At 48.1% G+C, this 27,889-nt stretch overlaps 1 protein-coding gene across 8 annotated transcripts in view; it reads left to right on the plus strand.

Moving 5' to 3' along the window:
* Window positions 1-440: 440 nt before the first annotated feature.
* KTN1 (kinectin 1) overlaps window positions 441-27,889 on the plus strand; it is a 75,867-nt gene continuing 48,418 nt past the window's right edge. For 6 of the 8 annotated variants that reach the window (XM_050335453.1, XM_050335455.1, XM_050335456.1 and 3 more), the window contains exons 1-4: window positions 442-545; window positions 22,758-23,325; window positions 24,960-25,097; window positions 27,505-27,672. In XM_050335453.1, coding sequence (XP_050191410.1) covers window positions 22,803-23,325; window positions 24,960-25,097; window positions 27,505-27,672 — 829 coding nt within the window. In that variant the 5' untranslated portion in view covers window positions 442-545; window positions 22,758-22,802. Of the gene's footprint in view, window positions 546-22,757; window positions 23,326-24,959; window positions 25,098-27,504; window positions 27,673-27,889 lie in introns of all 8 variants that reach the window. The other 2 variants (XM_050335451.1, XM_050335454.1) reach the window with 1 other exon arrangement.

A 27,889-nucleotide genomic window follows, 5' to 3' on the forward strand; every position in this document is an offset into this window, starting at 1 on the left:
TCCCTGGGGATCCCCACGCGGGGGGAGGTGTGTGGGGGTGATCCCTGCCCACGAGTGGGGGCCCTATGGGGAGGTCAGGGCGGGTGTTTCCCGTCAGTGCTCGGGGAGACTCCCGGGATGTCTGGGTGGGGGCGAACCTCAGGAACACGCGAGGGAAGCCCCCGGCACGGGGAGCTCCGTGAGCGGGACCCCCAGGCGGGGCCCTCCGTGGGGTCTCCTCCGCGGCGCACGGGCCGCGATGCCCCCACACACGGGGACAGCCCCTGGGGGCCGCCCTGCTCGGCTGTGCCGTGCCGTGCCGTGCCGTGCCGTGCCGTGCCGTGCCGTGCCGTGCCGTGCCGTGCCGGGGGTTCCCCGTGCGGGGCGGTGCCGGTGCCTTTAACGCGGGGGGGCGGCCGCGGGCGCGGCGGACGTGCGGGGCCGCCTCCTCCCCTTCCTGCCGCCCGCGCCGCGCAGACACCCACACCGGCCGCTCCCGGTTCCACTGCCCGCTCCGTCCCCGCCGACACGGCCCGGCACGGCCCTGCCCGCCGCCGGCTCGGTGAGTCCCGCACCGGGGGGAAGGGGGGCCCGCCCGGGGCCTCCGGCGAGGGGCGGCGGGCACAGGCCGCGGCGGGCCCGGGGCTGCGGCCCGGCAGGGAGGGTCCGGGGGGGAACCGGGGCGCGGTCCTGGGCCGGCGAGGAGCCGCTGCCGCGGGGCCGGGAGGCTCCGGAGGGCTCCGGATGGAGGCGGGGGGGTTGGCTCCGGCGCCTCCCGAGCGCATCCCCGCGGAGCGGAGTTGAGCGGGGGGGAAAAGGCGCCGTGTCCTCGGTGTGTTCGCGCGGTCCGCGGCGTGGGGTGCCCGCCGTGCCGGAATCTACCCCTCTGTCCCTTCCCCCCAAAAAATGTGACTTCCAGACTTGCAGGCGTGGCGAAGGTGGGAGCCCCCGGGGAGGGCGCTGCGGCGGCCGGGTTGGCCGTGCGAGCTGGGATGAGCGCTGCGCTCCATCGGAGCGGGCTGGGTGCCTGTGCTGGTTTTTAATGCTGCTTCCCATCGTCGTGGGGTGGTGGTGGTGGCAAGGGGTGGTTTGTTTTATTTTATTTTATTTTTTTCAAGGTTACCCGTGCCCTTCGGTCTGGCCCCCGGTATGGGTTGTGTGCGGCTGTGTTAACCCTGGAGGTGTTGATTCCCTCCCTCGCCCCTTCTTCTTTACTCCTTTACCCACAGGTTACTCCCTTCCTCTGGTGTGCAGGTTATTTGAGAAGGGGAGAAAAGTTAAGGTGGCAAGGGTTAGTCTTTTGTACCCGGCTGATGTCAATGGATGAAGTGTTTTAAGTAGGTGGTTATTAAGAATAACGTAGCATCTATTCTGCATTAGACAGTGGCATATACTCGTGTGCCTTGGTTTTGTCATTTATAACCTTTTTTCCACATCACCCTCCCCCCTCCCCAGCGAAAGCTCTGCTGTGTATTTTGAGGTCATTGTTTGGAAACCTCAAAGATCATTTCTTGCTTTGTAGAAGAGGAACAGAGCTCAGTGTCCTGCTGGGGCTCCTTTCTGTTTAAAATTATCTTCCCCCTCCCCACCCCCCACTTTTTTTACTCTTGCCATTGCTGCCCCTGTCCAACAACACGACTGGTATTTAGTAGACACAACTGAAAAGTTTTGTTTGACATCTCTTTACCTATGACAAGGCAAAAAATCCCTCTCTGGGAAGTCCGAGCTGATTGCTGCAGAAGTTAAAAAGGGATCCAGTTTCCATGTTCCACCTCCCCTCAGATACCTTCCTCGCTGTTATCCCAGTGGATTGCTGTGGTCCTGCAGTTTGGCTCGGGCTGGAAGTGTTTCTCTGCCTCGTGGACCTCTTCCCTATAACTGCGCTGTAATTTCTGCCCGCGAACAGGCCATGCAACTCGCTTTACCACATATTTTTTCTCTTGCCTCATATGCTGATGCTGCTTTCTGCATAGTGTGATTAAAATAACTTTTGTGTGTAACTGCAGCGGCGAAAGGTTGGGGTTTGGAGAGAAACACTCATTCTCTGGTAGAGTTATTACCAAATACCTTTTTTTCCTCTCCCCCCTCCCCTCTCCCCCTCCCTTTTTCCTTTTTTTAGCCGGTCTCAAGAAGATGATTTCTGCTCTCTGAAGTAGCAGCAGTAGGATGTGAAGAACACAATTAGGTTTTGATTTCGATCCTTTATTCCCTGCTGTCACAAAACCCCTGTTAGAGACCTGATGACTACTTTGTTTTTGAACCCCTTGAAGGAAAGGGAAAGACTTGCTCAAAGCCGGTGTAAAACTGTGGAGCAGCTTTTGTTTGCATCATCCCCTCTTACTGTTGGAGATGAGGTGGTTATGGCTCAAAAATGTCAAATCATTGCTTGATGCTGGCACTGTAACCCCAGGGCTAACAAAACTCCTCGGGAACGGGAATTCCCTGTAAATTTCAGAGGTGATGGCCAGAACTGTATTTAATCTACACCCAAGACCCTTAAAGCATGAGGACATGGTGGGGGAGAGGACATGTGTTTTATTTTAAGCATCGAACTTGGTTGCTCCTAATCCCTTCCCCTGCTGCTGCCAAGACACCCACCTCTCACCATTGACTCTGGGAGGCTTCAGCTCCCAAGTTTAGTTCCCTGGTCATCCCCCAGTTACGTGCCGGAGTAAATAGTGTGAATGCCCTCTGTGCTGTCCCAGAGGGATGGGGAGGAAGCAGGAGGCAGTGGCAGGAGGAGGTAATTCTTCATTCCTGCCCTCAGCTCTGAAAGCTGTGGCAGCACTGGAGAGCAGAAGAGAGCCCAAATCTAGTTTAGTTTTCCCCATTTATAGCACCCATCTGTGCTGTGGGTGCCTTTCATGACACAGCCACTTCTAAGGTGAAACTCTGTGGGTTTATTCTTTGCCCCCATCCCCCGGGAGAGCAGTCAGAGAGCCTCCTCTAAGTCTCGATGAATTTCCATCCTCTCAGTGTTTATGGCCTGTTTGTGCAATTTGTTTTTGCTTCTAGTGTTTCCATTTGGTTTAAATGATTGTTTTCCCTCCCTGGTGTAATTAGAGGGAGCAATCAGATCCCCTCTTGACCCCTTGTTTTGACAGGTTAAACAAGTCAAAGTCTTTAAGTCTCCTCGTGTTGTTCTCTTATCGATATTCTCAGGATTTCCTTGTCAATGACAACCTTTTGCCTTTGCCCATCAAAACCTTTTTGACATAAAGGGAATTTTATGCATCTGTGCTTTGGCTCTTAAGCTTCCTGCTCTGAGTTGGCAAAGCAGCAGGATTGGACTATTTTTAAATTAAAAAAAAAAATGAATATTTCGGAGGGGGCCGCTCGCTGCACCAAGCTCTCCAACTTTTTGACATTCCTTGGGTGATTGTTTCAGGTTAACGAGACAGGGAGTTGCTGGACTAAATCTGTCCCAGGCAAATCATTTCTTGTTAATGACTGTGCATAAACTATGGAGATGATAGATTGGAGAGTTACCAGCCCATGACTCCTAGGAATCTGTTTCTCCTCTCATCGTTATACAAGATGTCCAAGCAGATTAAACACATGAAGGCCTTTAAAAAAAAAAAAAGAAAATAGTATTTATTTATGTTTTTAGAAATGTAAAAGCTTCTTCCTGTTCGCATGCCTGAACTGCAGCTGGTCACAGGAGAGGGGACACTTGGGAGCTTTGAGAACTTCCTATTTCTTGCCAGAGTGGAGCCTTTAAAGTCTTTCCTTACAATGTGGACTTGTTGGCACTTTCTCCAGGCTGGTGCCTGTGGTCTGTAGTTTGGGAACACATCTGTGCCTGCTGGCGTGGGCACTGCCTGAGAGACTCAAATTCCTGCTTTTTTTTTTTTTTTTTTTTTTCCCCATTTGCAGCGATTTCAGAGCAGGAGCAGCAGCCCTTGCATCGGTAAGTGCGTTGATCTGGACTCTGCTGCTGCTTCTTCCAGTTAAGGAATTGGTTTTCAGCTGGTGGAGGGGAGAAGCAGAGTGGATCCAGGTGCTGCTCCGAGCAGGAAGACTGTACCCAGCCATCTGCAATTCCCGTCATTCCTCTGCAGGGTTTTTTCCCCCTCAATGTGAGAATTAAGTAGCACCTGGGCCATGTTCCCTGGGTTTGAACTTGTCCTCCCCTGGTCACTGCCGTGCCTGTGTACAGGGCTGCTGCAGTCTAATTAGATTATATTAGAATGAATAAGTGAATCTCGATAAATGAGCTTACGGGGGCACTGTCGGGTCAGCTCAGTCCCTAAATATAGGTCCTGGGCAGAGGGCAGGCTTGGTGCAGCCTCTCTCCATACAGCAGAATTAAACTGGGATCTCCTGGGAGTGCATAAATTCTGCTGCATTGGCATCTTGTTGGCCTGGATGCTCCAGTGTCTCGGTACAAGAAATGCCCACTCATATATGAGGATTCTTTAATTGAAACTTGATGGGGAGTTGGAAGAGGAAGCCACAGCAGTGGAAACTGTAATAATCTGAGGTGCTGAAGAATGCAAATCTCATGATCCTTTTTAATGCTTCCAATTTAACTAAAGGTGGTGTGTTGGTTTTTTTTAATTTAAAGTCTCTCAGATATTGTAGAAAACAAGGAAAAAGAGAAACAGTGTCTGCATGTACGCACGTGAAAACTCTGTAAAGCTTCTTCTCTGACTCAAACACAAATAAAGAATGTTGTCTCCTCACAACTATATCCTGCAAAGAAGTAGTTTAGGTGCTTCAAGCCTTGAGTTTTGCTGTGCAGTGTGTGTGGAGTGGGAGGCAGAGGGGAGGGACAGGAGCTGTAAGGTTTGTGGGGTAACTTGAAGAGAAGAAGTAATTCCTTCCCTTTTTCTTTTTTAATTTTTCCAATGCAAGCTCATCTTTGCTTGTGCATCACTTAGGCTGCATTATAACTTGGAGAAAGTGTCTGTGAATTAGTCATGTGGGCAAGCTACTCATTTTCTTGCACTGATAACCCCTATTGTAAGTGGCGTTGCTCTCTGCTGGCATTAACAGCTGCGGTCGCTGTCAGGTGTGCCGGGTTTTCGGTGGTGGCAGAGCACAGAAAGCAGCACTTCTTTCAGGTTTGTTTTTTTTTTAATCTTTCCCATTGGACACCCTCGCTCCTGGCTTCCCTGTCTGGATCTGCCTTGCAGCCAGGCAGTCCTGCAAATCACTGCCCTGCTGGAGAGCAGCCGCTGCATCGCCAGCAGCTCCCCTGCTGCAGGAAACATCTTTAAGCCCTTTTATGCCGTAAAGTTGAGGAAACAGAGCAAAAACTCCTGGTTTCCTTCAAGTTGTATGTAGTTGGATGGCTCATGGAACATCAGGGAGGGCTCTTTCTGGGAAGAGGTGTGTTGATGTTACGCAGCAAAACGTGAGTTTTTTGGTTTTGGGATCGCACCTATTAATTGAGCAGCTCAGACCTTCTCAGCCTGCCTGGTGTCAAGCTCACCGAGCGTGTGTGGAATGACCCGGGGGAAAGTAAAGCTGGAGTTCAGAATTACGTGGGTGCTGAAGGCTCTCAAAGCCTGGTATATTTATGCCCGTGATTCATGGTCCTTCCAAAAACAATCCTGCGGAGGGGAAGTACCTCAGTCCAGCGTTATCAACTTTTGTTTAGCTGCCAGAGCAATCTGAACTCAAACCGAGTTATTTTGGGCTCCTTATTCTTTCGCTTCCAAATCCCACCCTGCAAGAGTTTCTCGCTAGAAGAAATGCTGGCTTAACTCTGCTTTACACCCTCCCCTATGGGCTGAAAACGGTAAGCAGGGTATTTTATTTCAGGGTTGTGACAAATTTTAGTACATCTCATTCCTGTCTGTGGTGTGAAGAGGTGTCTTTTGTCTGCCTGCCACTGCAGGAAGGAAGTTGTTGAGTCTGGAAGATAAAAGCATTATCTCCTCCCCTGCAAGGGACGAGCTCCCTGCTCTGGGCTGGCACCACTCTGCTCCAGTGCTGCTTGTGGCAGGGTGGAGGGGAAAATTTTTCATGGGAAAATGTGAGTGGACTCGTAATCTGTTTGCAAGTGTGTGGCTGTCAAGGAAGATGATGACTAAGCTATTGCACAAGGTGCAGCTCTTCAGGGAGCTCGCTGGGATTGGACCGGATTGTGACTGACTGATAAGAGAGCCTGTAGTATCAGTCAGCTCCTAATTTTGCTATTGCTGGTTTGATCCAACCGCTGGCCACAACTACTTTTTTTTTTCTTTTTTCCCCTCAGCCTGTTTGCTGTGAGGTTTTAAGTTGAAAAAGTCTGTACTTTTCAGAGAAGTACAAAGAAAAAAGCCCAGTTTATGGGAGGAAGTGAATGGGAGTGCTGGGCAGCAGGAGTGTTTAAAGCTGGTGGCTTGCATTTGGCTCCCAGCGATCTTTCTCCATCAGACCCTGTGCCACTGCCAGGCTCTTGCATGGGACTTACCTTCCCGTTGTACAGAAGGGAAAGCCAAGCACCTGCAGGTGAAGGTGCCAAGAGGTCACCAGCAGGCCCCTCTCTTGGTCCCGTCTGTGACCTGTCCCCCTGGCAGTCGTCTGCGGGGTGAGCTACGTGAGCAGATAGTGATAGGATAAGGGAGAATGGGTTTAAACTGGAAGAGATTTAGATTAGATCTTTGAAGGAGATTTTTTGCCCTCCCGAGGGTGGGGAGGCCCTGGCACAGGTTGCCCAGAGAAGCTGTGGCTGCCCCATCCCTGGAAGTGTCCAAGGCCAGGTTGGACAGGGCTTGGAGCAACCAAGTGGAAGGTGTCCCTGCCCATGTCAGGTGGGTGGAACTAGATGAGCTCTAAGGTCCCTTCCAACCCAAACCATTCTTTGATATGATATAAAACTGCTTTCCTGAGGCAACCCAAACTGTTCCCAACTGCATCTTCCTTTCAGAGCCTCTGCTGCAGTGTGGGTTGGAGGCCAAGCCTGGCCCCAGAAAATGATATTGCTTCCTACCTCCCAAACTGGTTTGAAAGGCTGTTCTGATGTTTCACGCTGCTTTGTCCCCTCAGTCACTGCTTATGTTCCATGGGGACATCCCAGCTTGGCTTTCATGTGGGCATTGTCTTTTCCTCAATGCCATGCTGTGCGTGGACCCGAAACAGGTCCATGAAACCAGTGGCAGCATCTCTTCTGCCCCTCCCTGCTTCAGCTCCAGGTGTACCCCAGAGCATCACATTGGCTACAGCAGCTCATACCTGACGGATATTTCTCAGGGCATTTTCAGATCTGGGAAGGGATCAGAGTTTAGGGAAGGAATCTTTCCCTCAGGGCTAGGAGGGAACTCCTCTCCCTCCTTTAACTTCACAGAATCACAGGATATTCTGAGTTGGGACCCACAAGGATCATCAAGTCCATCCCTTAAGCCCGTGTGGGGATAACTCCAGGGTTGGTGTTATTAGTACCAGTGCTCTGACCAACGGAGCTATCTCAGGGTCTGTTCTTCAGGGAGATTTGGTGCATCCTCCTCTGGGACCGGGCAGTGTCTGTGGTTCTCCAGGGTGTAGTGCTGGAACCTGGCAGAAAATGGAGTCACACCTGCTGACCTTTGCCTTGTTAAATACCTGCTGGCTCCAGCTGTGATGGACTGATAAAGGGCTGTGCTGCTTTTTCCCTTCATGCTTCTGGTTTTGTGTTTAAGGTAGTGGTGGTGGAGGTCCATCAAACTTCACTTCTCCAAGTTTAAGAAGGACTGTGTGTGCTGAGAAGGTTCCTCCCAAGTGTGTCCCAGCATGGACAGCGAGCAGCATTGTTCAGAAGAGAGGTAGAGGTGGCACCTCAAAGCCTTGGAAACCACCAAGCTGCAGGGAGGATTTACGGAGGTTGTGTTAAAGGGTTTTATTGGGTTCCCTGGGCTTTCCCACGGCAGCTCAGTAGGAATACTGACAGTTCTCCCTTGTTACCTTCAGCTAAGGTCACTTCCATATCTACAGCCTGTGCTACACTTACCCCCAGGATTGGGTTGCGTGCTAAATTTAGTGAACCCTTTTCACAGCTTAGTGTGTGTATGTAAAACCAGATTTTTTTTCTTAAGCAGCTTTTAAGGAGTTCAGAGCCTGGTTCGAGGTGTACCACAAGGCCAGGGCTTTCTCTGCACAGGTGGCAGTGCAGCAGGCCAGGTGTGGGAGGAACAGGTACACTCCTCCTCCCCGCTGCGCTTCAGCACACGGATCCGGCGAGGTGTGGAGCGCCGTGGGTGGGAGGGAGGGCTGTGGAGGCACAATTACAACTTGCATAACACGGTCTGCAGTCTGAGGCATGTGAGAAGTGCCAGCAAAAGGGGTTGGGTTTCAGAAGTTTTAAAGGCTTGTGAAAATTCTTGGTCAGATGTTTCCATTACAAGCCTGCCTTTTCAGACCCCCACCCTCGATCTCCCAAGTTTTTACCTTTTTTTTTTTTTCTCGCTGTTTACGTGCCAGAAGAAGAATTTCTTGGCTTCAGGTCTGGTGTGTACCTATTTCTAAGTGGATTTCTTAATCCCTGCTCCCCATTACAGGCTACTGGAGTAGTGGTTTGAGTTGTAACTTAAGTTGGAGGCAAGTAAGTTTAGATCTGTGTGGTTGCAGTGAAGTGTTTGTTCAATCCTCTCAAGCCAAAGGAGGAGCAGGTTGTGGGACAGCAAAGCAAAGGGAGTGAGAACCCAGAGAAGCGTGAGAGAAATGACCTCAATTACTTTGGGTTTCTGTTGCTGAACATTTTTAACAACCAGGCATGTTCTTGAGCTCAGATCAGCACCGTGCTGATCTGTAAAGCGCAGTGTGTTGGGGTGGGGGGGTGTACGTGTGTTAGGAGGTGGTTTTTGGGGGAGAGCTCTGGGATGATGGGTTATTGACTTGAACTCAAAACTCTTCAAATATGCATTTCACTGTTTTCAGCCCCTTTAGGAAGCTTCTGCAAGTTTGGTCTTTATGGCCACAAGTGGAAAGGACCAGGAAGCCCTCAGAGATGCACTTTGAACACATCTTTTGGGGGTTCTTGTGTGATGTCATTTAACTCCCAATATTGTACAGTATCTGGGGTCACAGCGTGGGTCACAGCCTGATCTCCTACTCTGGGTAAGACAAAGTGCAAATATTGCCTTGGGGTCTACCAAAATACTGCACTGGTTCCTGAACACGTGTGACCTTCTTAAGCTACCTGCCCAAATCTACAGGAGCTGTGTGATGAAACCTTGAGATGACTCCACCTGTGCATCATTTCTTTACCTGTGAGTACCTTCAGCAGACTGTTCAGTGCAGCACAGAGAGGTGAACAAGGTGAAAAGAAAACTTAGGGAGAGGAACATGTGGTGCTGCTGTTTAGGAGCACACATCCTTGGTGTGGAAGATGAAGGGATGGCATCTCTGTGGAACTGTAGCCAGTGAGGTCCCTGTTTTGGTGCAGGAGGTGTTTTGGGTGGATGATGAGGGGAGCTCTTAGTGTTGCCCTTGATAAATGGGCTACGTGCAGTGTCTCAAAGCAGAGCAGAGAGAGACCTTAACACTTCACCTGTCTCAGCAGGCAAAGGACCACAGTTCAGCAGCAATTTCTTAAACTTCATGTTGTGCTTTTTAAATTGAGTTGAAAGTCCCAGCTCATGGGGCAGTTTATGCCTTGAAATGAACTAGGGTAATAACTTGTGTTGTAGGGATTGCTTCTAAAGCCTCTTTTGTTCCTGAACCATTCTGAAACTTTATTCTTAAGAGTATTAACAGCACCGTGTTCTCCAGCGTGAGGGATCTGGCTTGGATATGCAGGTGCTGTCTTTGTGCCTCTGTGATAACATCCTTTAGGATAAACGTTGAAGGACAGCTTTGCTATGGAGCATTCAAAGCTATCTCATATCTGTTGTGGAAGTCTTGGTGGTGGGAAAATTATCATCCCTCAGCTGGTACAAACTTGTGCTGGAGCAGAAAGTCAGAGTATCAGTGTTGTAGGAAGCCCATCAGCAGCAGAAGCTCCCAGTTCAGTCCTGAGCACACCTCTGAACATCCCCTGCTTTTGAAGGGTTTATAAATAGAGCGTGAACAATGCTTTAAGCTGGCAAATGATTTTAAATTTAATGCACAGTTGAAATAAAACTCTTTGGAGGTGTCGTTCCTAATGTGGCTATGGATTAAAACTCATTGATTGCCACTAGCAAAAGAGTGGTGGGTGGCCTCTTGCATCAGTTAGAGCGTGTTCCCTGCAGCCCTGGGCTCTGGCTCATCTCTGGCTCGGTGCGGCGGTGAGCGTGGCCAGGTGAAATAAAACACAGTGCCCCTGCTCTGTCAGGAGGCTGCAGATTCACCACTGCAGCACCGAGCAGCTCCTTGGATCGAGGGCTGAGAGCATTTTTCCCCCGAAGTGCAGCCAAAATGCAGTCATTGCTGCCCATTTGTTCCCATGCCAGCATTGTCCTCTGGCTTCAGCCCCGCCCTGCAAGGTGGGAGCGGAGGAAGCCGCTCGGCTGGGCACGGCCCCTGTTCCTTGGGTGTAGCTCAGAGCATCTGGAGCTGTACGTGCACAGGGGAAGGGAGGGTGGCACGTAATGCCTGCTCAAGCCTGGCTGGATTTCCCAAGGGTTTTATGTCTTTCTGACCCACCACTGTGGCTATAGAGTATTAAAAGCAGAACGAGGCATGCTGATGCAGTGCGTGCCCAGCTGTGTAGGCTGAGGAGGAGCCCACAGTTCCACCCTGGGAGGCTCGTAGCACTCCCTGAATCCTAGTTTGGTGGCTGTGCTGTGCATGTTGATGCTGATTCTATTTATGATGCGTTTGTCAACTTACAGGAACTCTGACTTCTGTATGTTGAGTCCTCATTCCTCTTGTCATCCAGCCTAAGCTGAAGCTGCCCCTGTAAAATCTTAGGGTTGAGAATTAACTGCATACCCCTGAGTTTTAAACCCTTGGTGTATCTGAAAATTTATCATCACTCTGTGAACTTGTGTTGTTTAACTAGTGGATGCTTCCCTCACCCCATTCTTTTATTATCCTGTATGTGGTGAGGAGGGAGAAAAATCTCCCCTGCTTATTTCTCTCCCTTTCCAGCTGAAGAATTACCGAGACCCAGCCTGATGATGGGGTGCAGCAATTCCTGTCTCACTCGCTGCTTCCTGATGCTCTCATTTAGCTACGTCTCTGCCCCATCTACAGTAATTTTGATGAAGCAATCGCACGTTTTCTCTTTAGAGACATCTCAAACCACTCAACTGCTTACACATAATGTGTGCAATAAGTAACATCTTAAAACTCCAGGTAGTGAGAAGAAGCCACATGAAAGCATCCAGATCTGATGCGATTCACAGTCAGTGAAGATTTTTGATTTCCCTGTGCGAGTTAACAACTCTCCTTTAACTTGTTCCCAGCGCAGGTCAATCTAATTTTCCTCCAGGAATTCAGATAGATGAGAGCATCCGTCTGCTGTCGGCTTCTCCTTTTGTCCACTGCTGTTTAACAATGGGATTGTCGAGTCACCCAGAGGTTAACGAAGCCCTTTTTTTTTTTTTTTTTTTGTCAGTGGTCCAATCTCTTTGTGCAACTGTGTCAAACAGCACACTGAACAGAAATAATGGGAAAATCTTGGTGGTGGAATGACCAGGGTTGTCATTTTGTGATATCAGGGTAAAGGCCTGCTTAAGCTTCAGGCTTCTGGCTGTGTTAGGGGGGTGGCTGAGCACAAATCCCTCAGCAAGAACATGAAATGGTAGTTTGTCTCTATCTCTTTGCATACACCAGTGCTGGAGCTCGGGGAGGGGGTATCTGAGCGATTGCAGTTGGTTTTGTTACGTGTCTTTTGGGGTTTGGCATTGGAAGAAGGGCGAATTGTAGCCCTTAATTATGAAGTGTGGGAACAATTGGAGCTGGACAGGCAGGCAGTGATCCAGCTCCTCTTCCTGAGCGAGCGGTGCTTTTGTGCTGTGCCATCCCGCTGCACAAATGACTGGCAGGCTGGTGGCAGATTGATTGGGTTTGAGCCCTTTTGGGAAAGGGCTTGGAAGCTGGAATTTTGGGTTTATCACACCAGTCCTTCAGGCTTCTGCCCTGTTACTGTGGGTGCCCAGGGGGATTAAAAACCAGCTGTCAGCTCCAGCTGTACTGGGACACCAGTGGCGTGGCTCGTGTGGGTGCAGTGGCAAAGTAACTGCAGGGAAAGACATGAAGGTGCAGGGGTTTGTTGGCAGCCTGGCCCCTTTGCACGTGCAAGGAATTGGAGGAGTTTGGGGGAATTAAACTTGGGAGGGATGGAGTTGTGCTCTGTGGCAGGTAGATGAGCTGTGCCTTGTCAGATGCCACTCCAGACACAGATACTTCTCTTCCCCTGTCTCTTATCAGCCTGTGGATGAGGGCACCCAGCAGAGCTGGGATGGGACTTGCAGAGTTGTCTGCTGGTGGCAGAGCTCTGAGAAACTCTCACCTTTTCCCTCCATAACACCTTTCCAGGCTGGGTTTTCCCTACAGTTCAGTCAAAGTGCACCTGTTATCACTTAGATATATCGCTGTTGGCCCCAGCCATGCCTCCTTTCCGGGCTGTCATTCCAGCAGAGCTCATGCTGGGAAATGGAAAACACAAAACTCCTCTTTGGGACAGAATTCCACTTTTTTTTTTTTTTTTCCTTCTCCTTTTTGTTTTCCCCTCCTGGGAGCTGCTGAGCCTCTGCAGCGACTGGTGTGCTTATGGCAGTTCGTTCCCCTGATGGGAATGTTAAAAATACCAGCTACAATTTTTCCCTTTCCACATACCAAAATATATTAATGTGCTGCTGCCTTGGTTAGTCATTTCCTCTTCTTTTGTTCCTTTCGCAACAGGGTAAAGGACAGGGGCACATATTTCAGTCAGATCTTGTCTGGTTAAGGAGTCTGAAGCTAAATAGATTCTCTTGGGTTGATACCTGTCTTTGCTGGCAGAAAGAATTCCATTCCCATCCCTTAAATACACATTTAAAAATAAGCCCGGATAAAGCCGTTTTTATGGTGTTGGGACTAAGAATATCTTTGCCCGACTTATTTTTGCGGTGGAAAGAAATTCTGATGCGGACGGGGTTAATGTTCTTACCCTGAATTCAACATATCCTTGCAGGAAGGCGTCGGTGACGCGTTCCAAGTTCATTTATCTCGAGGTTTCTTGTCCTCCTCCTGTGCCATCACCTCGGTGCACACGTGCTCCCACTTCCCTGAGCTCCTGCGGGACCTCGTTCAGCGTGGGTGGGAACTCGGTGGAAGCACCGGTGTGACCCTGTTGGGCTGTTGGTGGCTCGGTTGTGGGATAGCTTTGGCAGCCTCTGCTCCCTCGGGGTGTGGGGGTACAAAGGTTAATAAATTCGACTCTGCAGACCTGCTTAAGTCTCTCTGAGTGATTTGCTCACTCTGCAAGGCTGGTTTTTCTTTTTTTGCTTCTTGGTTGCTGCTGCTTTGGTGAGGAATTCGGAGAAAAGCTTTAGCACCAGGCTGTCTGGAGACCCACAGAATAAAGGGGTAGGTCTAAAACTTTGTTGTGTGTCAGGAAAAATTCAAGTGAACAGGCTAGAATGTTGTCTGACCGCTGTGGCTGAGGGCAGAGTTGGGTAGAAATCTGGAGATTCGAGCAATAAATTAAGGTGGCTTTCTTCTTAGGTACGTCCAAACTTCAGAAACGCAGCCCATAAACAACATGCCGTCCTCTTTAGCAATCTGTCCTGGTTTTCCTGTCATTCTGGCACCGAGGAGATCTGCTTTGCCCTGGATTCAGAGCCCAGGACAGCTGGTGCCTGCCCAGGGAGGTGAGGATGGGCAGTGGTGCTGCTCCTGCCAGGCAGCCTGAGAAAAATCGGCATTGGTGGGGCTGTGGGAGGGGCACAGAGAGGTGATTTTACCTCTCCTGGGATGCATAGGCTTGTAATAATACACACAGGTCTTTTCCCTGGCTATTTGCAGCTCTTGCATATAAAAACCTGAGGTTTTGTTTTTTGTTTTTTTTTTTTTTTTTCTTGAATGAGCATTAGCCTCCCAGCACTGGGATGCCATTCATACTTTCACAGAATCTAAGGGGAAAAAAAAAAAAAAGCTGGACCAAAGACCTTTTCTTCTTTTGTTTCTGTCTCCTCTTGTTTAAAAATCTTTTTTTTTTTAAGATAAACACAAATGCATAATACAGGAATGTATATTTGTGTAGTTACGTTCGTTGTCTACACTGGGACAGGGAAAAGGTTTCATTCTGGTTGTTTTCTCTTTGCACATTGCTGTGGAAGTATGAGAGGAATTTGAGCATTGAGAAGCTACTGCTCATACCTGCTTTCCTCAGTCACAGAATCACAGAATGATTTGGGTTGGAAGGGACCTTGAAGATCATTGAGTTCCAACCCCCTGCCATGGGCAGGGACACCTTCCACTAGCCCAGGTTGCTCCAAACCCCGTCCAACCTGGCCTTGGACGCTTCCAAGGATGGGGCAGCCACAGCTTCTCTGGGCAACCTGTGCCAGGACCTCACCACCCTCACAGGGAGGAATTTCCTTCCATGCTTGCAGTTGGATGTCAGGAGATGAAAGGACTGTAACAGCCCTGATTTTCTCAAGAGGTGATCTTCAGTATTTCCTTTTTTTTGTTTTGCTTGGAATTTGGGGCTCTGCCTTATTTGTCACTAGAGAGTGGTCAAATGCATAATTGCTGTGGGTGCTGTAGGGCTTGTTTTAACTGAGTTAAAGTAATAGAGCACGGCAGGGGTAGGTGCAGAAGTCTCAGAATGAATATACTTATGGTAATGCAACTTTCTCCTGCATCAGAAAAGGATTAAGTTGTGTTAGAGTGAGACACTCTGATACCCTCACAGCTGAGCCCCTTCACCTGGCCTTGTTCTGGCACTGCTGACTTCGGGAATGATGCTGCATGTGGTTATGTCAGCAAATGGAGCAGGGTGCAAGGTGGGTGAGGGGTAGCTTTGTGACCCCAGCTGGAGGACGTGCAAACACTTGTGATGGTAATGCCAAACCCCTGGTAATGCCAAAATCGCCAAATCCTAGGGAAGGGTGCTGTGTGAGCTGAAGGAGCCGTGGCAAGCCCCTGAGCAAACTCAGCCAGGCTCAGCATCAGAGCTGTTGTATCATACCTACCCCTGGCTCCAGGGAATGGTACCTGCTCTCTCTGAGGCTTCCTGTGGATCTGAGGTGAAGATTAAACTCTGAATGTCTGTTTATACAGTAGACCACGGCAGCTGTCCCAGGGCCTTTGTTAGGGTGCACAGTGGCTTTAAACTTGTGTAAATGGCTTTTGTGTGTGATAAACCCGAGCTGCCATGGGGTGTCACAGCAACTTGGCTTGTACAAACCTCTGTCAACTGCCCAGACAGCTGATGGGGAGAACAAAACAGGCCTGGCCCGATTCCTCCCTCACATCCAGGTGCTGGGCACAGGCAGACTTGAGGTGTGGTTGTGTGTGTTTAGTGCTCGTACCTGGCTGACCCAAGAGCCCTGGCTTGGATCTGCACCTGGCTCGTGCTGCTGGATGGGTTCCTGTTACGGGAGACCCCTTTGATGCTCGAAAACTACACGTGTGGAGCTGCTGCTCAGACTGGTAACCTAAACTCAGCCTCGGCCATAAGTCTGCTAGGTTGGGCTCTTGTTTGTAATGTTATTTTGAGAAGGTTCTGTGATCTTTCTTTTTTTTTTTTTTAACCTCCCTAATTTGAGAAGTATCACTTCCCAGTTCCCTCTGTGCATGAAAGCGAGTGGAGGTCGAAGAGCAAACATCAGATCTGGGCTCTGCTTGCGTGGAGGGCAGGGAAAGGGGAAATGCTTGACCCAAAAAAGCCTGAGCTCGCTGCTCTGGTGTTTAAATGCCTCTCAAATAGTTCATGGTGGTGTGGGCAGGGCACGTCTGTACATGAGCCGGGGAAGCCTCAGGGACTCCTTGGAAACAGCGATGGGAAGGTGCAGACTTGCTGAGTAATGCCGAGAGTCCTGCCCCAGAGTCCTCTCCTACTGGAAGAAAGAAACCTTTGATCCTTTCCAGGCACTTTGGAAGAAAGTAAAGATTACTTATCTTCTGACTTCAGGGACAATAGGGGTGTGTGTGTGTTAGAAGCTGGTGATTTTAACGGAAAACTTGCAGTTTTTGGAGTGTGGTGGAGCCAAGGGCATTTTCTGCTGGCCCCAACAGGTGCCAGCTTTTATCCCAAATAGTATCCCCTCACAAATGCTGCAAGAAATGTTTTGGTTTCCTAAGACTTTCCAGGGGTGAACAATGTAGAACCACAGAATCATTTAGGTTGGAGAAGACCTTTAAGATTGAGTCCAACTGTTCTCCCAGCACTGCCAAGACCACCACTAACACATGTCCCCAAATGCCACATTTAGATGTCTTTTAAATCCCTCCAGGGACGGGGTCTTCACCACTGCCCTGGGCAGCCTGTTCTAGTGCTGGGCAACTCTTTCAGTGAAGAAATTATTCCTAATATCCAAATTAAACCTCCCTTAGTGCATCTTGATTCAGTTTCCCCTTGTCCTGTCCCTTGTTCCCTGGGAGCAGAGCCTGACGCCCCCTCCCGATGTCAGGGAGTTGCAGAGAGGCAGAAGGTCGCCCCTGAGCCTCCTTTTCTCCAGGCTGAGCCCCCCCGGCTCCCTCAGCCACTCCTGCTGCTCCAGACCCTTCTCTGGACTCACTCCAGCCCCTCAATGTCTGTCTTGTCATGAGGGACCCCAAATTGACCCCAGGATTCGAGGTGCAGCCTCAGCAGTGCCTGGCATGGGGGGGGCAGTCACTGCCCTGCTCCTGCTGCCACACTATTGCTGCTATCAAAGTGTTTGTGCCCATGCTTTGGTGAACCCTGTGGGTTGCTGGTGTGAGGAAAAACTGGGTCTGTGCATTTTCAGGGCGTTTGGGTGAGCTGCTGGGCAGGAGTGCAGAAGGCAGTTTTCCTCGCTCCGTGCCAATGGCAGGTGTTTATCCCTGGATAAACTCGGAGGTTGCTCGTTCTACTTTCACTGATGCTGATTCCAATTCTGGGCTTTATCCTGCAGCCCAGGTGGTTTCAGGGTGTCAGCTACCACTTGGTGAATCCCTGCCCTGCCTTGCCATGTATGAACTTGCCTGAAGAGCTGGGCTGTGATGGAAACAGCAGCAGGTACCTTGGATGCTCACCACTCCTGGTGCCTGGGCAAGACCAGGGGCATCTGCCAGATAGTGGTGGCAGGGGTTGTGTAGCCATATTGCACTCCCGGCTTGCTCTCAGCACTGCTGCTCCATTTTATCAGGTGTCTTGGCTTTAAAGCTGTGTCAAAAAACACCCACCAAACACCTGAAGGTAAAGGCTTTTGTTGAAGCAAAGCTATTCTTCCTGGAATTTAATAAATAGCTTGTCTGTGTTAACTAACATCAAGCAACTGAGAGCAGACAGAGCCCAACAGATGGTACAAACAGCGGCATGTTTGGAATGGAAAATATTTACCTAGAGGGTATTTGGAGCACCGAGCTTGTGCTCTGCAAATGGCTTAATTGTATCAGCGGAACAAAGTGAAGAGCAAGATTTATTGACAAGTCTCGCTCTCTCCTCTCGCTGTCAGCGGTTTGGAGGGGGTGTCAAGCACTGTTGAGCTTCCCTTGAACAGGTCTCTTTCCCGGGAAGAGCAGATTTAATACGTGAATGGCTCAGCCCGTGTTTGAGTGTCTACAGCTTTCTCCTGCAGCTGCACAAATCAAGCTGTCAGGGCAGGTATTGAAATGAAAAACTCTGGGCTTGAACTGCTGTTTGTTATGCTTCTCACCTCCCTTTCCCCCCCCACCCCCCAGTCTTGGGTTTGAGAGGACTTTTATATCTATATTTCCACGCTCTGTTTATGGAAGTAGAGTTCAAGAGGAATACGAACAGGTAGCTTAAATTTTACCTCGAGTAACGTGTGCGGTTTTGGGTGCTATAATGTAAGGTTGTGAAGGTATTAAAGAGTGACCAGAGGGCCATGGAAGTGGTGGTGAAGGTTCTGGAGGGGAAGCCATGTGAGGAGAGGCTGGAGGAGACTGAGGGGAGACCTCATCCCAGCCTGCAGCCTCGTCCTCTCTGGTGACCAAGGACAGGGCTTGAGGGAACAGCTGGAGCTGTGTCAGGGGAGGTTTAGGTTGGGTATCAGGAAAAGGTTCTTTCCCCAGAGGGTGGTTGGGCACTGAACAGGCTCCCCAGGGCAGTGGGCACAGCCCCAAAGCTGCCAGGGCTCAAGGAGCATTTAGGCAATGCTCTTGGGGACATGGTGGGATCGTTGAGGTATCCTGTGTAGATCAGAGTTGGACTCTGATCATTATGTGTCCTTTTCAACTCAGGATTTTCCATGACTCCATTCTGTAATTCTCTGGTTTTGCCATTGGGATCAAAACTGGCAGGGCCATTTAGTCCCTCAGCTTTACTGGGTGGTGGTTGCTTCAAGCATGACTTTAAACTGTGCAATTTTAAAAATGACCTGTGAGAAGATTGTGTGTGATCTTCCTGGAAGTTGTGTGTTTTCTTTATGAAGTTGTCAGGTGAGATTTATGTGTAATATCCCACTTTCCTGCATTAAAAACTGCTCAGGTGCAGTCAGCTCCTTCCTGGTGTTCTCTGGGCATCACATCAACAGTGCTGGTGTTAAATGAAGTGCCCTTGGGTTTTTTTGACAGCCCCCCTTCCTAGAGCTTGAGCCCACCAGGGCTTTAATTACTTAATCCTCAGGAACAAGTCACAGAGAGCTGTTTGCCCTACTGTATGGATGAGGAATAGGCATGGCAGGGCTAAACATTTTGCTTAATTTTGTGTTTATTTTTTTTCCTGTGGCAGAGCTGGGTTAAGTTGCCCTGCCTATCCCAAGTTGCTGGGCATCCTCTCCCAAAGAGCTCTGGGGGAGGATGAGCTCGGGAGTGAAGGTGTTTTCAAGAGGATCCTCTTTGCAGCTGCCTGATACGGAGCGTGTTCCCAACTGTGTGCAGATTAGGGAGAACAAAAATAGTGTTATCTATTTGAGGAATTTATTAAATACAGACACTGCTCTGGGACTCCTTGCTGTGTTCCTGGTGACTGTTGGATGTGAGGGCTTTTAGTCTGCTTACCAGCTTGAGAAAATCCCAGGGAAAATATCCCAATTAAAGGAGCTGTTGCCTTAGCTAAATCATACGTGGTATCTCTTAAACTGCTTAGTATTAAAAAAAAAAAAAAAAATCACCTTGGTACCTATATCCCTCCCTTTTAATGTTAGTTTTTCAAAGAGGCACAAATCCCTCAAGATTATGTGCATTTTGGGACCCAGGCATTTATAGAAGCCGTGCTTTTCATGTGCTGGGACTGAGCTACGAGTGACTCATTAGCCAGATGGAGCTATAATTTATTTCTGTCTTCTCAAGTAAGCTAATCCCCTGGACCTAAACTGAATGAATATCCCGTGAAATGCGGTATCTGCACGGGCTGAAACTCGAGATTTAAATGCAAAAAGGCAGGAGGTGTGTTAGAAAATCCAGGGCGACGTTAACAGGCAGGGTAAGTCAGGTGCAAGCAGTAGGACTGCACTGAGTTCAGAAATAGCCATTTTTCTGTGGCACGGGCTCTGTTCGGGGAACAAAAGTGCAATTCTTTTGTTAAAGGCGGGATGGGAACAGTAGCAGAGCCTTTGCACGGCCTGGGACAGATGAGGCTTGTTCCCCTTTCTCAGAATGACCAAAGAGATGTTGTGAGTCGTTGAATTTATGGATGGGACGGGAGGGTGTCTGCAAGGGGGGGAGCCTGGCACGGTGCTGGGCTCTGAGGAACGTGACCAGCGGCAGGTTAAGGATCGAATCCCAGTGAAAGGTGAGCATTTAACCAAATACCTTCAAATTCAAAGGTCGCTGAAGTCGCTGTGCCTCTCGTAGGTGGCAGTGAGGGGGTGTGCAGAGCAATTCCTGCCGGGTGTGCCTTGCCTGGGATTGTGGGTTCGAGTGGGAGCTGGAGCAGCCGCCCCGGGGAGTTCTCCGAGGGAGCTGTGAGTGATAAAAGTCCCATTGCAGCACTTGCAAGGAGAAAAATGTCTCCTCACAGGAATGGGAGGGATGGCAAAACTAAATTCTGAGGAGCAGTTCAGCTGGTATGTTAAAGTTAATGTAGTATTTGCTTATTCTGTTTTATTACAACGAGCTTCTTCATCCTGTTTCTTTTTGCATGGCATAGGATACTTTTCCCCCCCCTACAGATTGCTTCTGGTTTTTTCCTAAATGGCTTGTGAACGTAACACGGGAGTGTAAATGGGAACGACACAACAGTTGCAATTGTAGATTGTTGGGGGACAACTGGAAATTACGTGTGAGCCAAAACACTGCTGATTTGCCCCATGGCGAGGATGCCCCTTTGTAAAGACATTTTGGCAAGGTGTGGATGGTGAAGGATGTTGTCTTGTTCTATTATATACACCAGCAGCAGTGGTACCCTCCTAGAGTGAGTTTTAAATACCTTTGCTGGGCTGAGATGGGAAATAAGTGCATGACCATCACAGCAAGAGCTCGTTTGCCATTCCTGGGTGTGCTTAATCAATTCTAATTACATACTGAGACTTTTATTGGGGTTTAGGGTATTTATTTTGGTTGAACCCTGCTTCCATGTGAAAAATTGGATTTGTTTATGGACTTCAGAGATGAATCTGCCTGCCTGTGATCAGCGTTCGGGGTGGGAAGGTCCATGTGGCCCATGCTTTGCTTCACCCCGACGAGCAGGAGGAGGGCAGGAGCAGTATCTGACTCTGGTGAGGCTCTGAACCTCATCGTTGCAGATGATCCAGCAGATGATCCCGTTGCTCCAGCGGAGGAAAGTGCAGGGAGGGGAGAGCAGGGTGGGGGACGGAGGCTCAGCAGAGCTCGCGCTGCTCACCCGGCTCTGAGATCAGACCTCATCTAGCCTGACATGTGTTCCCCACCCGGACCAGCTGCTCTAATTATGTATTTATGGCTCCTCCTGAAGCAGCTGAAGCTTTTAAATGTGTCCTCTCCTCTCTGGTCTCAGAGCAGCGATCGCTTTCTGCCAAAGTTTTACCTCTGTGACCACTGTGCCTCCTGCCCCTTGAGTCTCGAACCTCCTTCCAACACGTGTCGTGCTGAGGGTGTGATTTGACCTGAGCATCTGGTGTCAGATGCTGGGAAAAGTGTAGGGACCGGCGGCTGCAGGGTGGGATGGTCCCTGTTTGCCAAAGCCATGGGAGGAGTTTATGGCCAGCTGTGTGCTGGTGTTCCCAGCGAGGCAGAGACACGGGCTGCGCTGGGCTCGGCGTGGTTGGCTATTGTAACTGGTGCGGTGATGTGTTGTAATGATCAACTTAATTACACTTGTGAAAAAGCTGCTTAATTACATATTTACTGTGGGGATTAGCCTTTCCCGTAAGCGTTCAATATTGACTTTGGCTGAGACGAATTTCCAAGATCTGCTTCCTTCAAGAGATGACTAATATTAGATCACTTAGTGCAGAGAGCTGGGTTTATCAAGTAGCTGTAATTAATCATTCTGAAAGCCCCAGCTTAGTTTTGAGCATCTGTGCTTTTTCTCCCCAAAAGACAAGCTTTGCCTCCCGTCCCTCTGAGCCCTTCTGAAACTTTTTGTGTTGGATGTAATTTTAGACCCGAGTCATTTCAGTCAGCAGAAAATAAATACAAACTAGGAGGAGACCTAATGTTAAAACAACTGATGAATAATTAGTGTATTGAAACGTTATTCTTTTATTTGTATAACCTAATAGCCAAATAAGAGTTCCCAATCCTTGCTTTTTCTGCTGCTCAATGCACTGTACAAATATATTATCACAGTAACTCCTCTCTGTCCAGAATCTCTTATATATATCAGGATGGGGTGAATATATATATATATATATATATATATATATATATATATCAGGGTTGAATCAGGAATTGTATTTGCTTAATTAGAGTTTGGATTATGTTTGCTTTGGTTTTTTTCAATGTCTGGTGCTTTTTTTTTTTATTTTACTTGGAACAAACAGTCTGAGGAGGATTTGGATTCTTCCTGCAAAAATCCAGGTCTGTTCATAGCAATTAGTTTTGAAAGGGGTGAAAAAAAACAAAAGTCAGAATGAAGCTAAAAAACCTAACTTGGGGTCAGAGCAAACCAGATTTGGACTCTGTGGTTCCTGTTTTTAAAAAAAGTAAAAAAAAAATGTTTGGAACATAATGTTTTCAGCAAATTATCCTGGTGGTCTGTAAGTGCCCTGGAAGTTATACACTGTTACATGTGGAAAATAAGTAACAGATCTTTCTGTTTTCCTATAAATGTATGGAATTTTCGTGAGTTTGAAGTTGGGTTTTAGACTTCAAAAAGCAGTTTTTGAAAATACCTGATTCTTTATGATGGACTAAAATTCAGGGCTCTCTCCTTTCTTCCCCTCATTCCACTTCTGAAGCTGGCATAAATCTGGGAACAAAAGGAAGCTGCAACTTAATTCCCACTTGCCAAGATAAAGATCTTAATTCGTTAGGTTTGATTGATGCAAAAAACCCCCAAAAAACAGTGTTCTGCATGTACTGGTCCTTATTTCACAGCCTCTGAAAGTGCTGTCTCATGGATTTCCGAAATCAAAAGCTTTATGAAGTTCACATGGGGAAGGAAGAATGAGGAAAAAGCAAGGGAAGAGGAGAACTGCCCTCTTCCCAGATCAGCAGTCTGGTAAATTGCAGTTCTCCCTATCCAGGTGAACAGCTTTTGAAGGGAATGGTAAATGACTCCAGGAGTTGTTCCATGGTTGGTGTAGTTTGGTGATTTTATTAAAGCCACTTTAGGGCTACTCTGTAACAATGAGAAATCTTCTTTTATTATCATAATCAGTACAGGAAATGATATAGAGGGAAAACCTGCTCAAAACCTAATTTTTTTTTTCTTTTTTTCCCCCCTCTAGGTTTTTTTTTTTTTTTTAAAGGAATTATAGCTAAGAAAAAGCACAATGGAGTTTTATGAGTCTACCTACTTCATCATCCTCATCCCTAGCGTGGTTATTACAGTCATCTTCCTCTTCTTCTATCTTTTCATGAAAGAGACTTTATACGATGAGGTCCTGGCCAAACAGAAAAGGGACCTGAAGTTCCAACCCACCAAGGCCGACAAAAAGAAAACCGAGAAGAAGAAGAACAAGAAGAAAGAAGCCCAGAACGGCAACATCCACGAGTCTGACTCGGAGAGCGCCCCTCGGGACTTTAAGCTGTCCGATGCCCTGGGCACAGAGGAGGAGCAGGTGCCCCCCGTTCCCTCGGGCGCAGCCGAGGCGCCCGCCGGCGTCCGGGAACGGAAGAAGAAGGAGAAGAAGCACAAGGCCGGTCAGGATGATCACGTAACTAAGGACTCGGAAGGATCCAAGTCTTCAGGCAAGAAAGTAGATCCAGTCCCTGTTACAAAACAGCCCACTCCACCATCTGAACCAACAGCAGCTAAGAAGAAGCCTGGGCAGAAGAAGCAGAAAAACGGAATGGGTATCTGACGTTGCGTATGCTTCTTGCACAGAACGCCAAAACCGTGTTCTGCTTTTTGCAAGGCCACAGAGTTGTCTCTCACAAACTGTTCTGCCTGATCTCTCCGGGGCAAAGCCCTCCTTTAACCTTTTCCTTTTTTTTTTTTTTTTTTTTCTTTTTACAAGCTATTGCTTTTTTTCCCCCCCCTTGGTTTTCATCTGGCAGCAATGCTCTGGTTTTTCCTCCTCCCGTCCTTGCTTTCTTCTACTGAAGATGAAGTGAAACAGAGTAGCTCTGCTTGGCTCTGTGGTTTGGCTGCTTTGCTCTCAAGCTGTCAAAACTTTGATTACCTGAAAGAACCTACTAGATGTGTTTGCTGTGTGCATTCTGGGGTCAAGCTCTGGAAAAAAAAAAAGGAGTCCTAAGAGTGGTTGCTCTGATAAGGGAGGGCATCTGGGGAATCCTCGTAGCAGATTGCAAAATAAATCATTGTTCAAGTGCAGGCTTAATGTGCAGAGAGGTGTGGGGTGGCTGATTCATGGAAAGAAGCACTTAGAGCTGCTTCCCACCTGCTACACCTCTATAATTGAATGGAACTGATGCTAAAACTGGGTCTGGCTGTTGTAACTGAAATACCCAACATAGAACAGACCAAAAACTGCTCAGAATCATTTCTGTCTTGACCATATCCTCAGCAGCTGCCAGGTCTCAGTGTGGTTGTCTGACTATGAATAGAAGTGAAAAAAAGAATAAAAATACCCAGTTCCAGAAATAAGTGAAACCCGAGGTATTTGCAGATCCCCTTTTGAGGTGCAGGCACAGCAGGTTTGCACAGGGAGTGAGGAAAAAGAACCACATTGCTGCTTGATGCGGTAGATTTTTATTTTTGTGTTTTTTTTTTTTTTTAATTCTCTTTCTGAAAAAATGGAGAGAAAAAGTCCCACCCACCACAAACAGAAGAAGCATCAAATCTTGTTTGTGGGTGTTCTCCAAAAATCTCTGTGGCACAGTTAAATTGTGGTCTGCAGGCACAGCTCTGAGGGCAGCCACAACTAAGTCTTATCCTTGATTACAGGAGCTGACACCAGAGCCCTGCACTGTGCGTGTCAGCCCTGACGAGAATCTTAATATAGCCCAGGCTGTCCAAAATGATAAAAAAATTGTCTCACTAGAAACTGCTTTTCAAAAGAACAGTTCCCTAATGGGAAACTCTGTATTTTCTGCTTCTCAACAGTCCCAGTAGCTATTGGGGGGTGTGTTTAAAGTGCCCCTGTGGGTTCATGGAGGGGAAAAGTACACTTCTGAAGGAGAAACTAATGTGGGTAACCCGTGCTGTCTGCTCTGTCGCAGTAAAATCTGCATTGGATTTGTTAAACTGTTCCTTGCATTGCCGTGTGTTCTGCTTGCAGATGAGACTCCTGTCTGTAAAATCAGTAGGTGCTGTGGCTCTTCACTCTGCTAAACCTTCCTGTGGCTTGGGGGTCTCTCCTGATTTGGGAATTGTCTGTGTGTGTGTGTGTTTATATGTGGATAACTTCGTGTTCTGATTTAAAATGTGCAAGGTTGTTTTCCTGGGAGTGGACTTGGGTTATTACAGATTTACTGATTTAAACATAATATACAGAAGAGCATATTGTCTTAATTGTCTCTTACAGATGATCAAGACAGTAAGGCTGATTCTGTTGTGCCTCCTGCCAAAAAGCAAGAACCTGTGCTGCTCCACCAGGAGATAAAGCAAGAAAATGTGTCGGGGAAGAAGAAAGTCTCTGCAAAGAAGCAGAAAGTTGATAATGGTGAGAATACAGGCTTTGATTTAATTCAGATAAACTCGATTGTTGAAACCTTTTTGCCATCCATACTTTAGTTTCTCTTCCTTTGGAAAATAAACTTGTGTAAAAGTAAGTTTTAATTTGAAAAAGCAGGAATTCCGGGTAGGAAAGGTTACTGAGCCTGAGATATTATTTAATTGTATCAGCATCTCGTGCCACTGAGCATTGGACAATGCTGTGAACCCCTCTGAGCTCTCTTGGCTCCAAACATCCACGCTTGAATGAGGACTAATGTGCAGACTTAGAGTATAAGCTGAGCAGGCTCTTAAGTTGCTCTAAGCAAGGCATGTCTGGAACTGCTGCAATCATCTGCCCTGAACAAGACTGCAGTTTTTTTTTAGCTGGTTGCTTTGACCACATTCCTCTCTTATTGTCCTTTTGTTGGCTGGCTGGTGCTCCAACACAAACTGTTCGTCTTTGCTGTCAAGGCCTTCAGTGTTCGTCATCCCTCGTCCTCTGCCAAGATGCTGTTTCTTGTCTCCTCTTGGCTCAGTGTGTCTCTGTGTTTGTGGCTTTTTTCTTTTTTTTTTTTTTTTTTTTAAAGTTTTACAATGAGTGCTGTTGTGTCTGTGGCTTTTGGACAGAGTGTGACCATGAAGTTCTGTGAGGCCACCTTGTTAGCTTCAGAACTCTTCTCTGCTGGGACAGCCCTGAAGTTGGAGGCTGGTGGGCTGCTCCTGGAGTTGCTCCCTGTGTCCTTCATACTTTGGTCAGGTCATCAGGGGTCCAGATCAGTTTTGGGGCCCTGGTCAGACCAGGGTGAGGTTCCAAGCAGTGTAGGGTTTCTGTATAACTGGAAAACATTCCAAATGATTCCTGGAAGAAGCCTACTGATGGGGAACCTAGGATGTGATTCTTTTATGGATGTTCTTGTGCTTTTCCCAATGGAAATGGGTGCATTGCCCCTTTTTTTTTTTTTTTTTTAAGGGGCCATAAACTTGTCTGTACATGGCAAAGAAGTGTCAATGCCAGCTCAGGCAGCAGTAAAGCTGAGCTGTCAGTGCTACAGAGGAACAGCTCATGCATTATTTGAACACCAGCTGTTTTCTTTTAAAGCCCCCTCTCCAAAATGACAGAGCAAAAATGAGCTGTGGTGGGCACCAGGATCTGCTAAGGCAGCACTGCGGGGATTTCAGGTGTTACTGGCACTGAAAATGTCTCATTAAAGAGGTTTTGAAAGGAGGGGGAGTTAGTAGGGAGAGGAAGGCAAAATGTGAGGATGGTAACTGGATTAGATGGTTGATATTTCTACTAGAGGAGAGCTCTCCTCACTTCTGAGCTTGCAGTGTACCTGCAGGTGTTTGCTGGCTGCTTGAGTGCAAAGACTAGCAGGTGGCACAAAAAGGTCCATCTGGCCTATTCTGCTCCTTAACAGCAACCAGGACTCAGAAATGTTTTATAACTGGCTCTCTGGGAGCCAAGAATGTGTTATTTGTTTCACACTGATGCCCCAAACCCTGCATCCCACCCATTCCTCCTCTCCCTGCGCTGCTGTGTGGCATCTGTTGTCCATCAGCCCTGCAGGCTGGGCTGGCTGGGTCAGTGGGCTCTCCTGCTGGGACGTGGCTCTGTGCACAGCCTCTTGGACACTGCAGGCAGTGTGGCTCAGGAGCTGGGCACGCAGCACACCCAGCTCTGGCTGTGTCTGCTGTCCCTGGTCTGTCGCTCTTCCTCTCCCTTTTGTCTTGGCTGGAGAGTTCTTTGGGAAGAGGCTGCTCCTTATCCAGTGCTGTGTGAATGGAGACCCAGGGTCAGGCAGTACCTCTGGGAACCTCTCTGCATGTCAATGATGCCTGAAGCCTGCTCTGACAGCTGAGATATCTTCATTAGGAGCAGTTGAGCCTGCATGCAAAGTAAGCCTGATTGCTGTCCCTGCTGCATGTCCTGCCTAAGTGCTTGAGTTCACAGGTGATGTAATCCATGTGAAAATGCTGGCAGTGAAGTACCAGCTCTTAACAGAATAGGAACAAAAGACTTTGCTCATACTTTAGGGATGCTGAATGATTTCATACACAGCCACAAGTGAACCAGTCTCACTGAGGCTTTGTGCAACTTTCTCATTAAAGTGAAATGAAAGTCAGAATGTAAAGGTTCTTCTCTGTTACTTGTTAAAATGCTAGAAGACAGCTTTGGAAGTAGAAATTTAATTGAAGCTATTAAATTGCTATGCATTAGAGACCTTTATTTAATGGACTTACCTGAAGAGCTTTAATGAGTTAAGCTGTGAAGGATAACAGAAATGCAGAGTATAACTAACTGTTGAGGTTAGAGATGCTTTAATCCAATTCTAGTATGTTATGCACCTTTTCTACAAATTGTTGATGTTAATTATTATGAAGCTTTAACCCACCCTGTGGACTTTTGGTTACAGTTTTGGTGGATGAACCTCTTATTCAACCAACTACTTATATTCCTTTGATGGACAATTCTGACTCCGGCACTTTGGAAAAGCGAGAAGCGGTCGAAGTAGTAAAACACAACGTGAATGAGGGGATCCAGAAGAGCAGTGGCAAGAAACTGAAGAATGAAACAGATAAAGGTAAGAAACTGATGATTCAGGCATAGCCTGCTTGCAAACCTGAACAGGGAAAATGTGTGGGGAGGGGGGAATCCTGTCTTACGTGCTGGGAAGAAGGGATTTGAGGAAAACATTTGTGGCTGCAGGACGCTCTCCTTGTGTGTGCTCGTTTCTCCCTTGTCTTTGGCACTGTGGAAAGGGCTTCGTGCCATCTGAATCCTTTCAGCTCTGACTGGGC

Source organism: Myiozetetes cayanensis, unplaced genomic scaffold (genome assembly GCF_022539395.1).
Source record: "Myiozetetes cayanensis isolate MyiCay16 unplaced genomic scaffold, myiCay2020 scf6-25, whole genome shotgun sequence".
NCBI classification, from domain to species: Eukaryota; Metazoa; Chordata; class Aves; order Passeriformes; family Tyrannidae; genus Myiozetetes; species Myiozetetes cayanensis.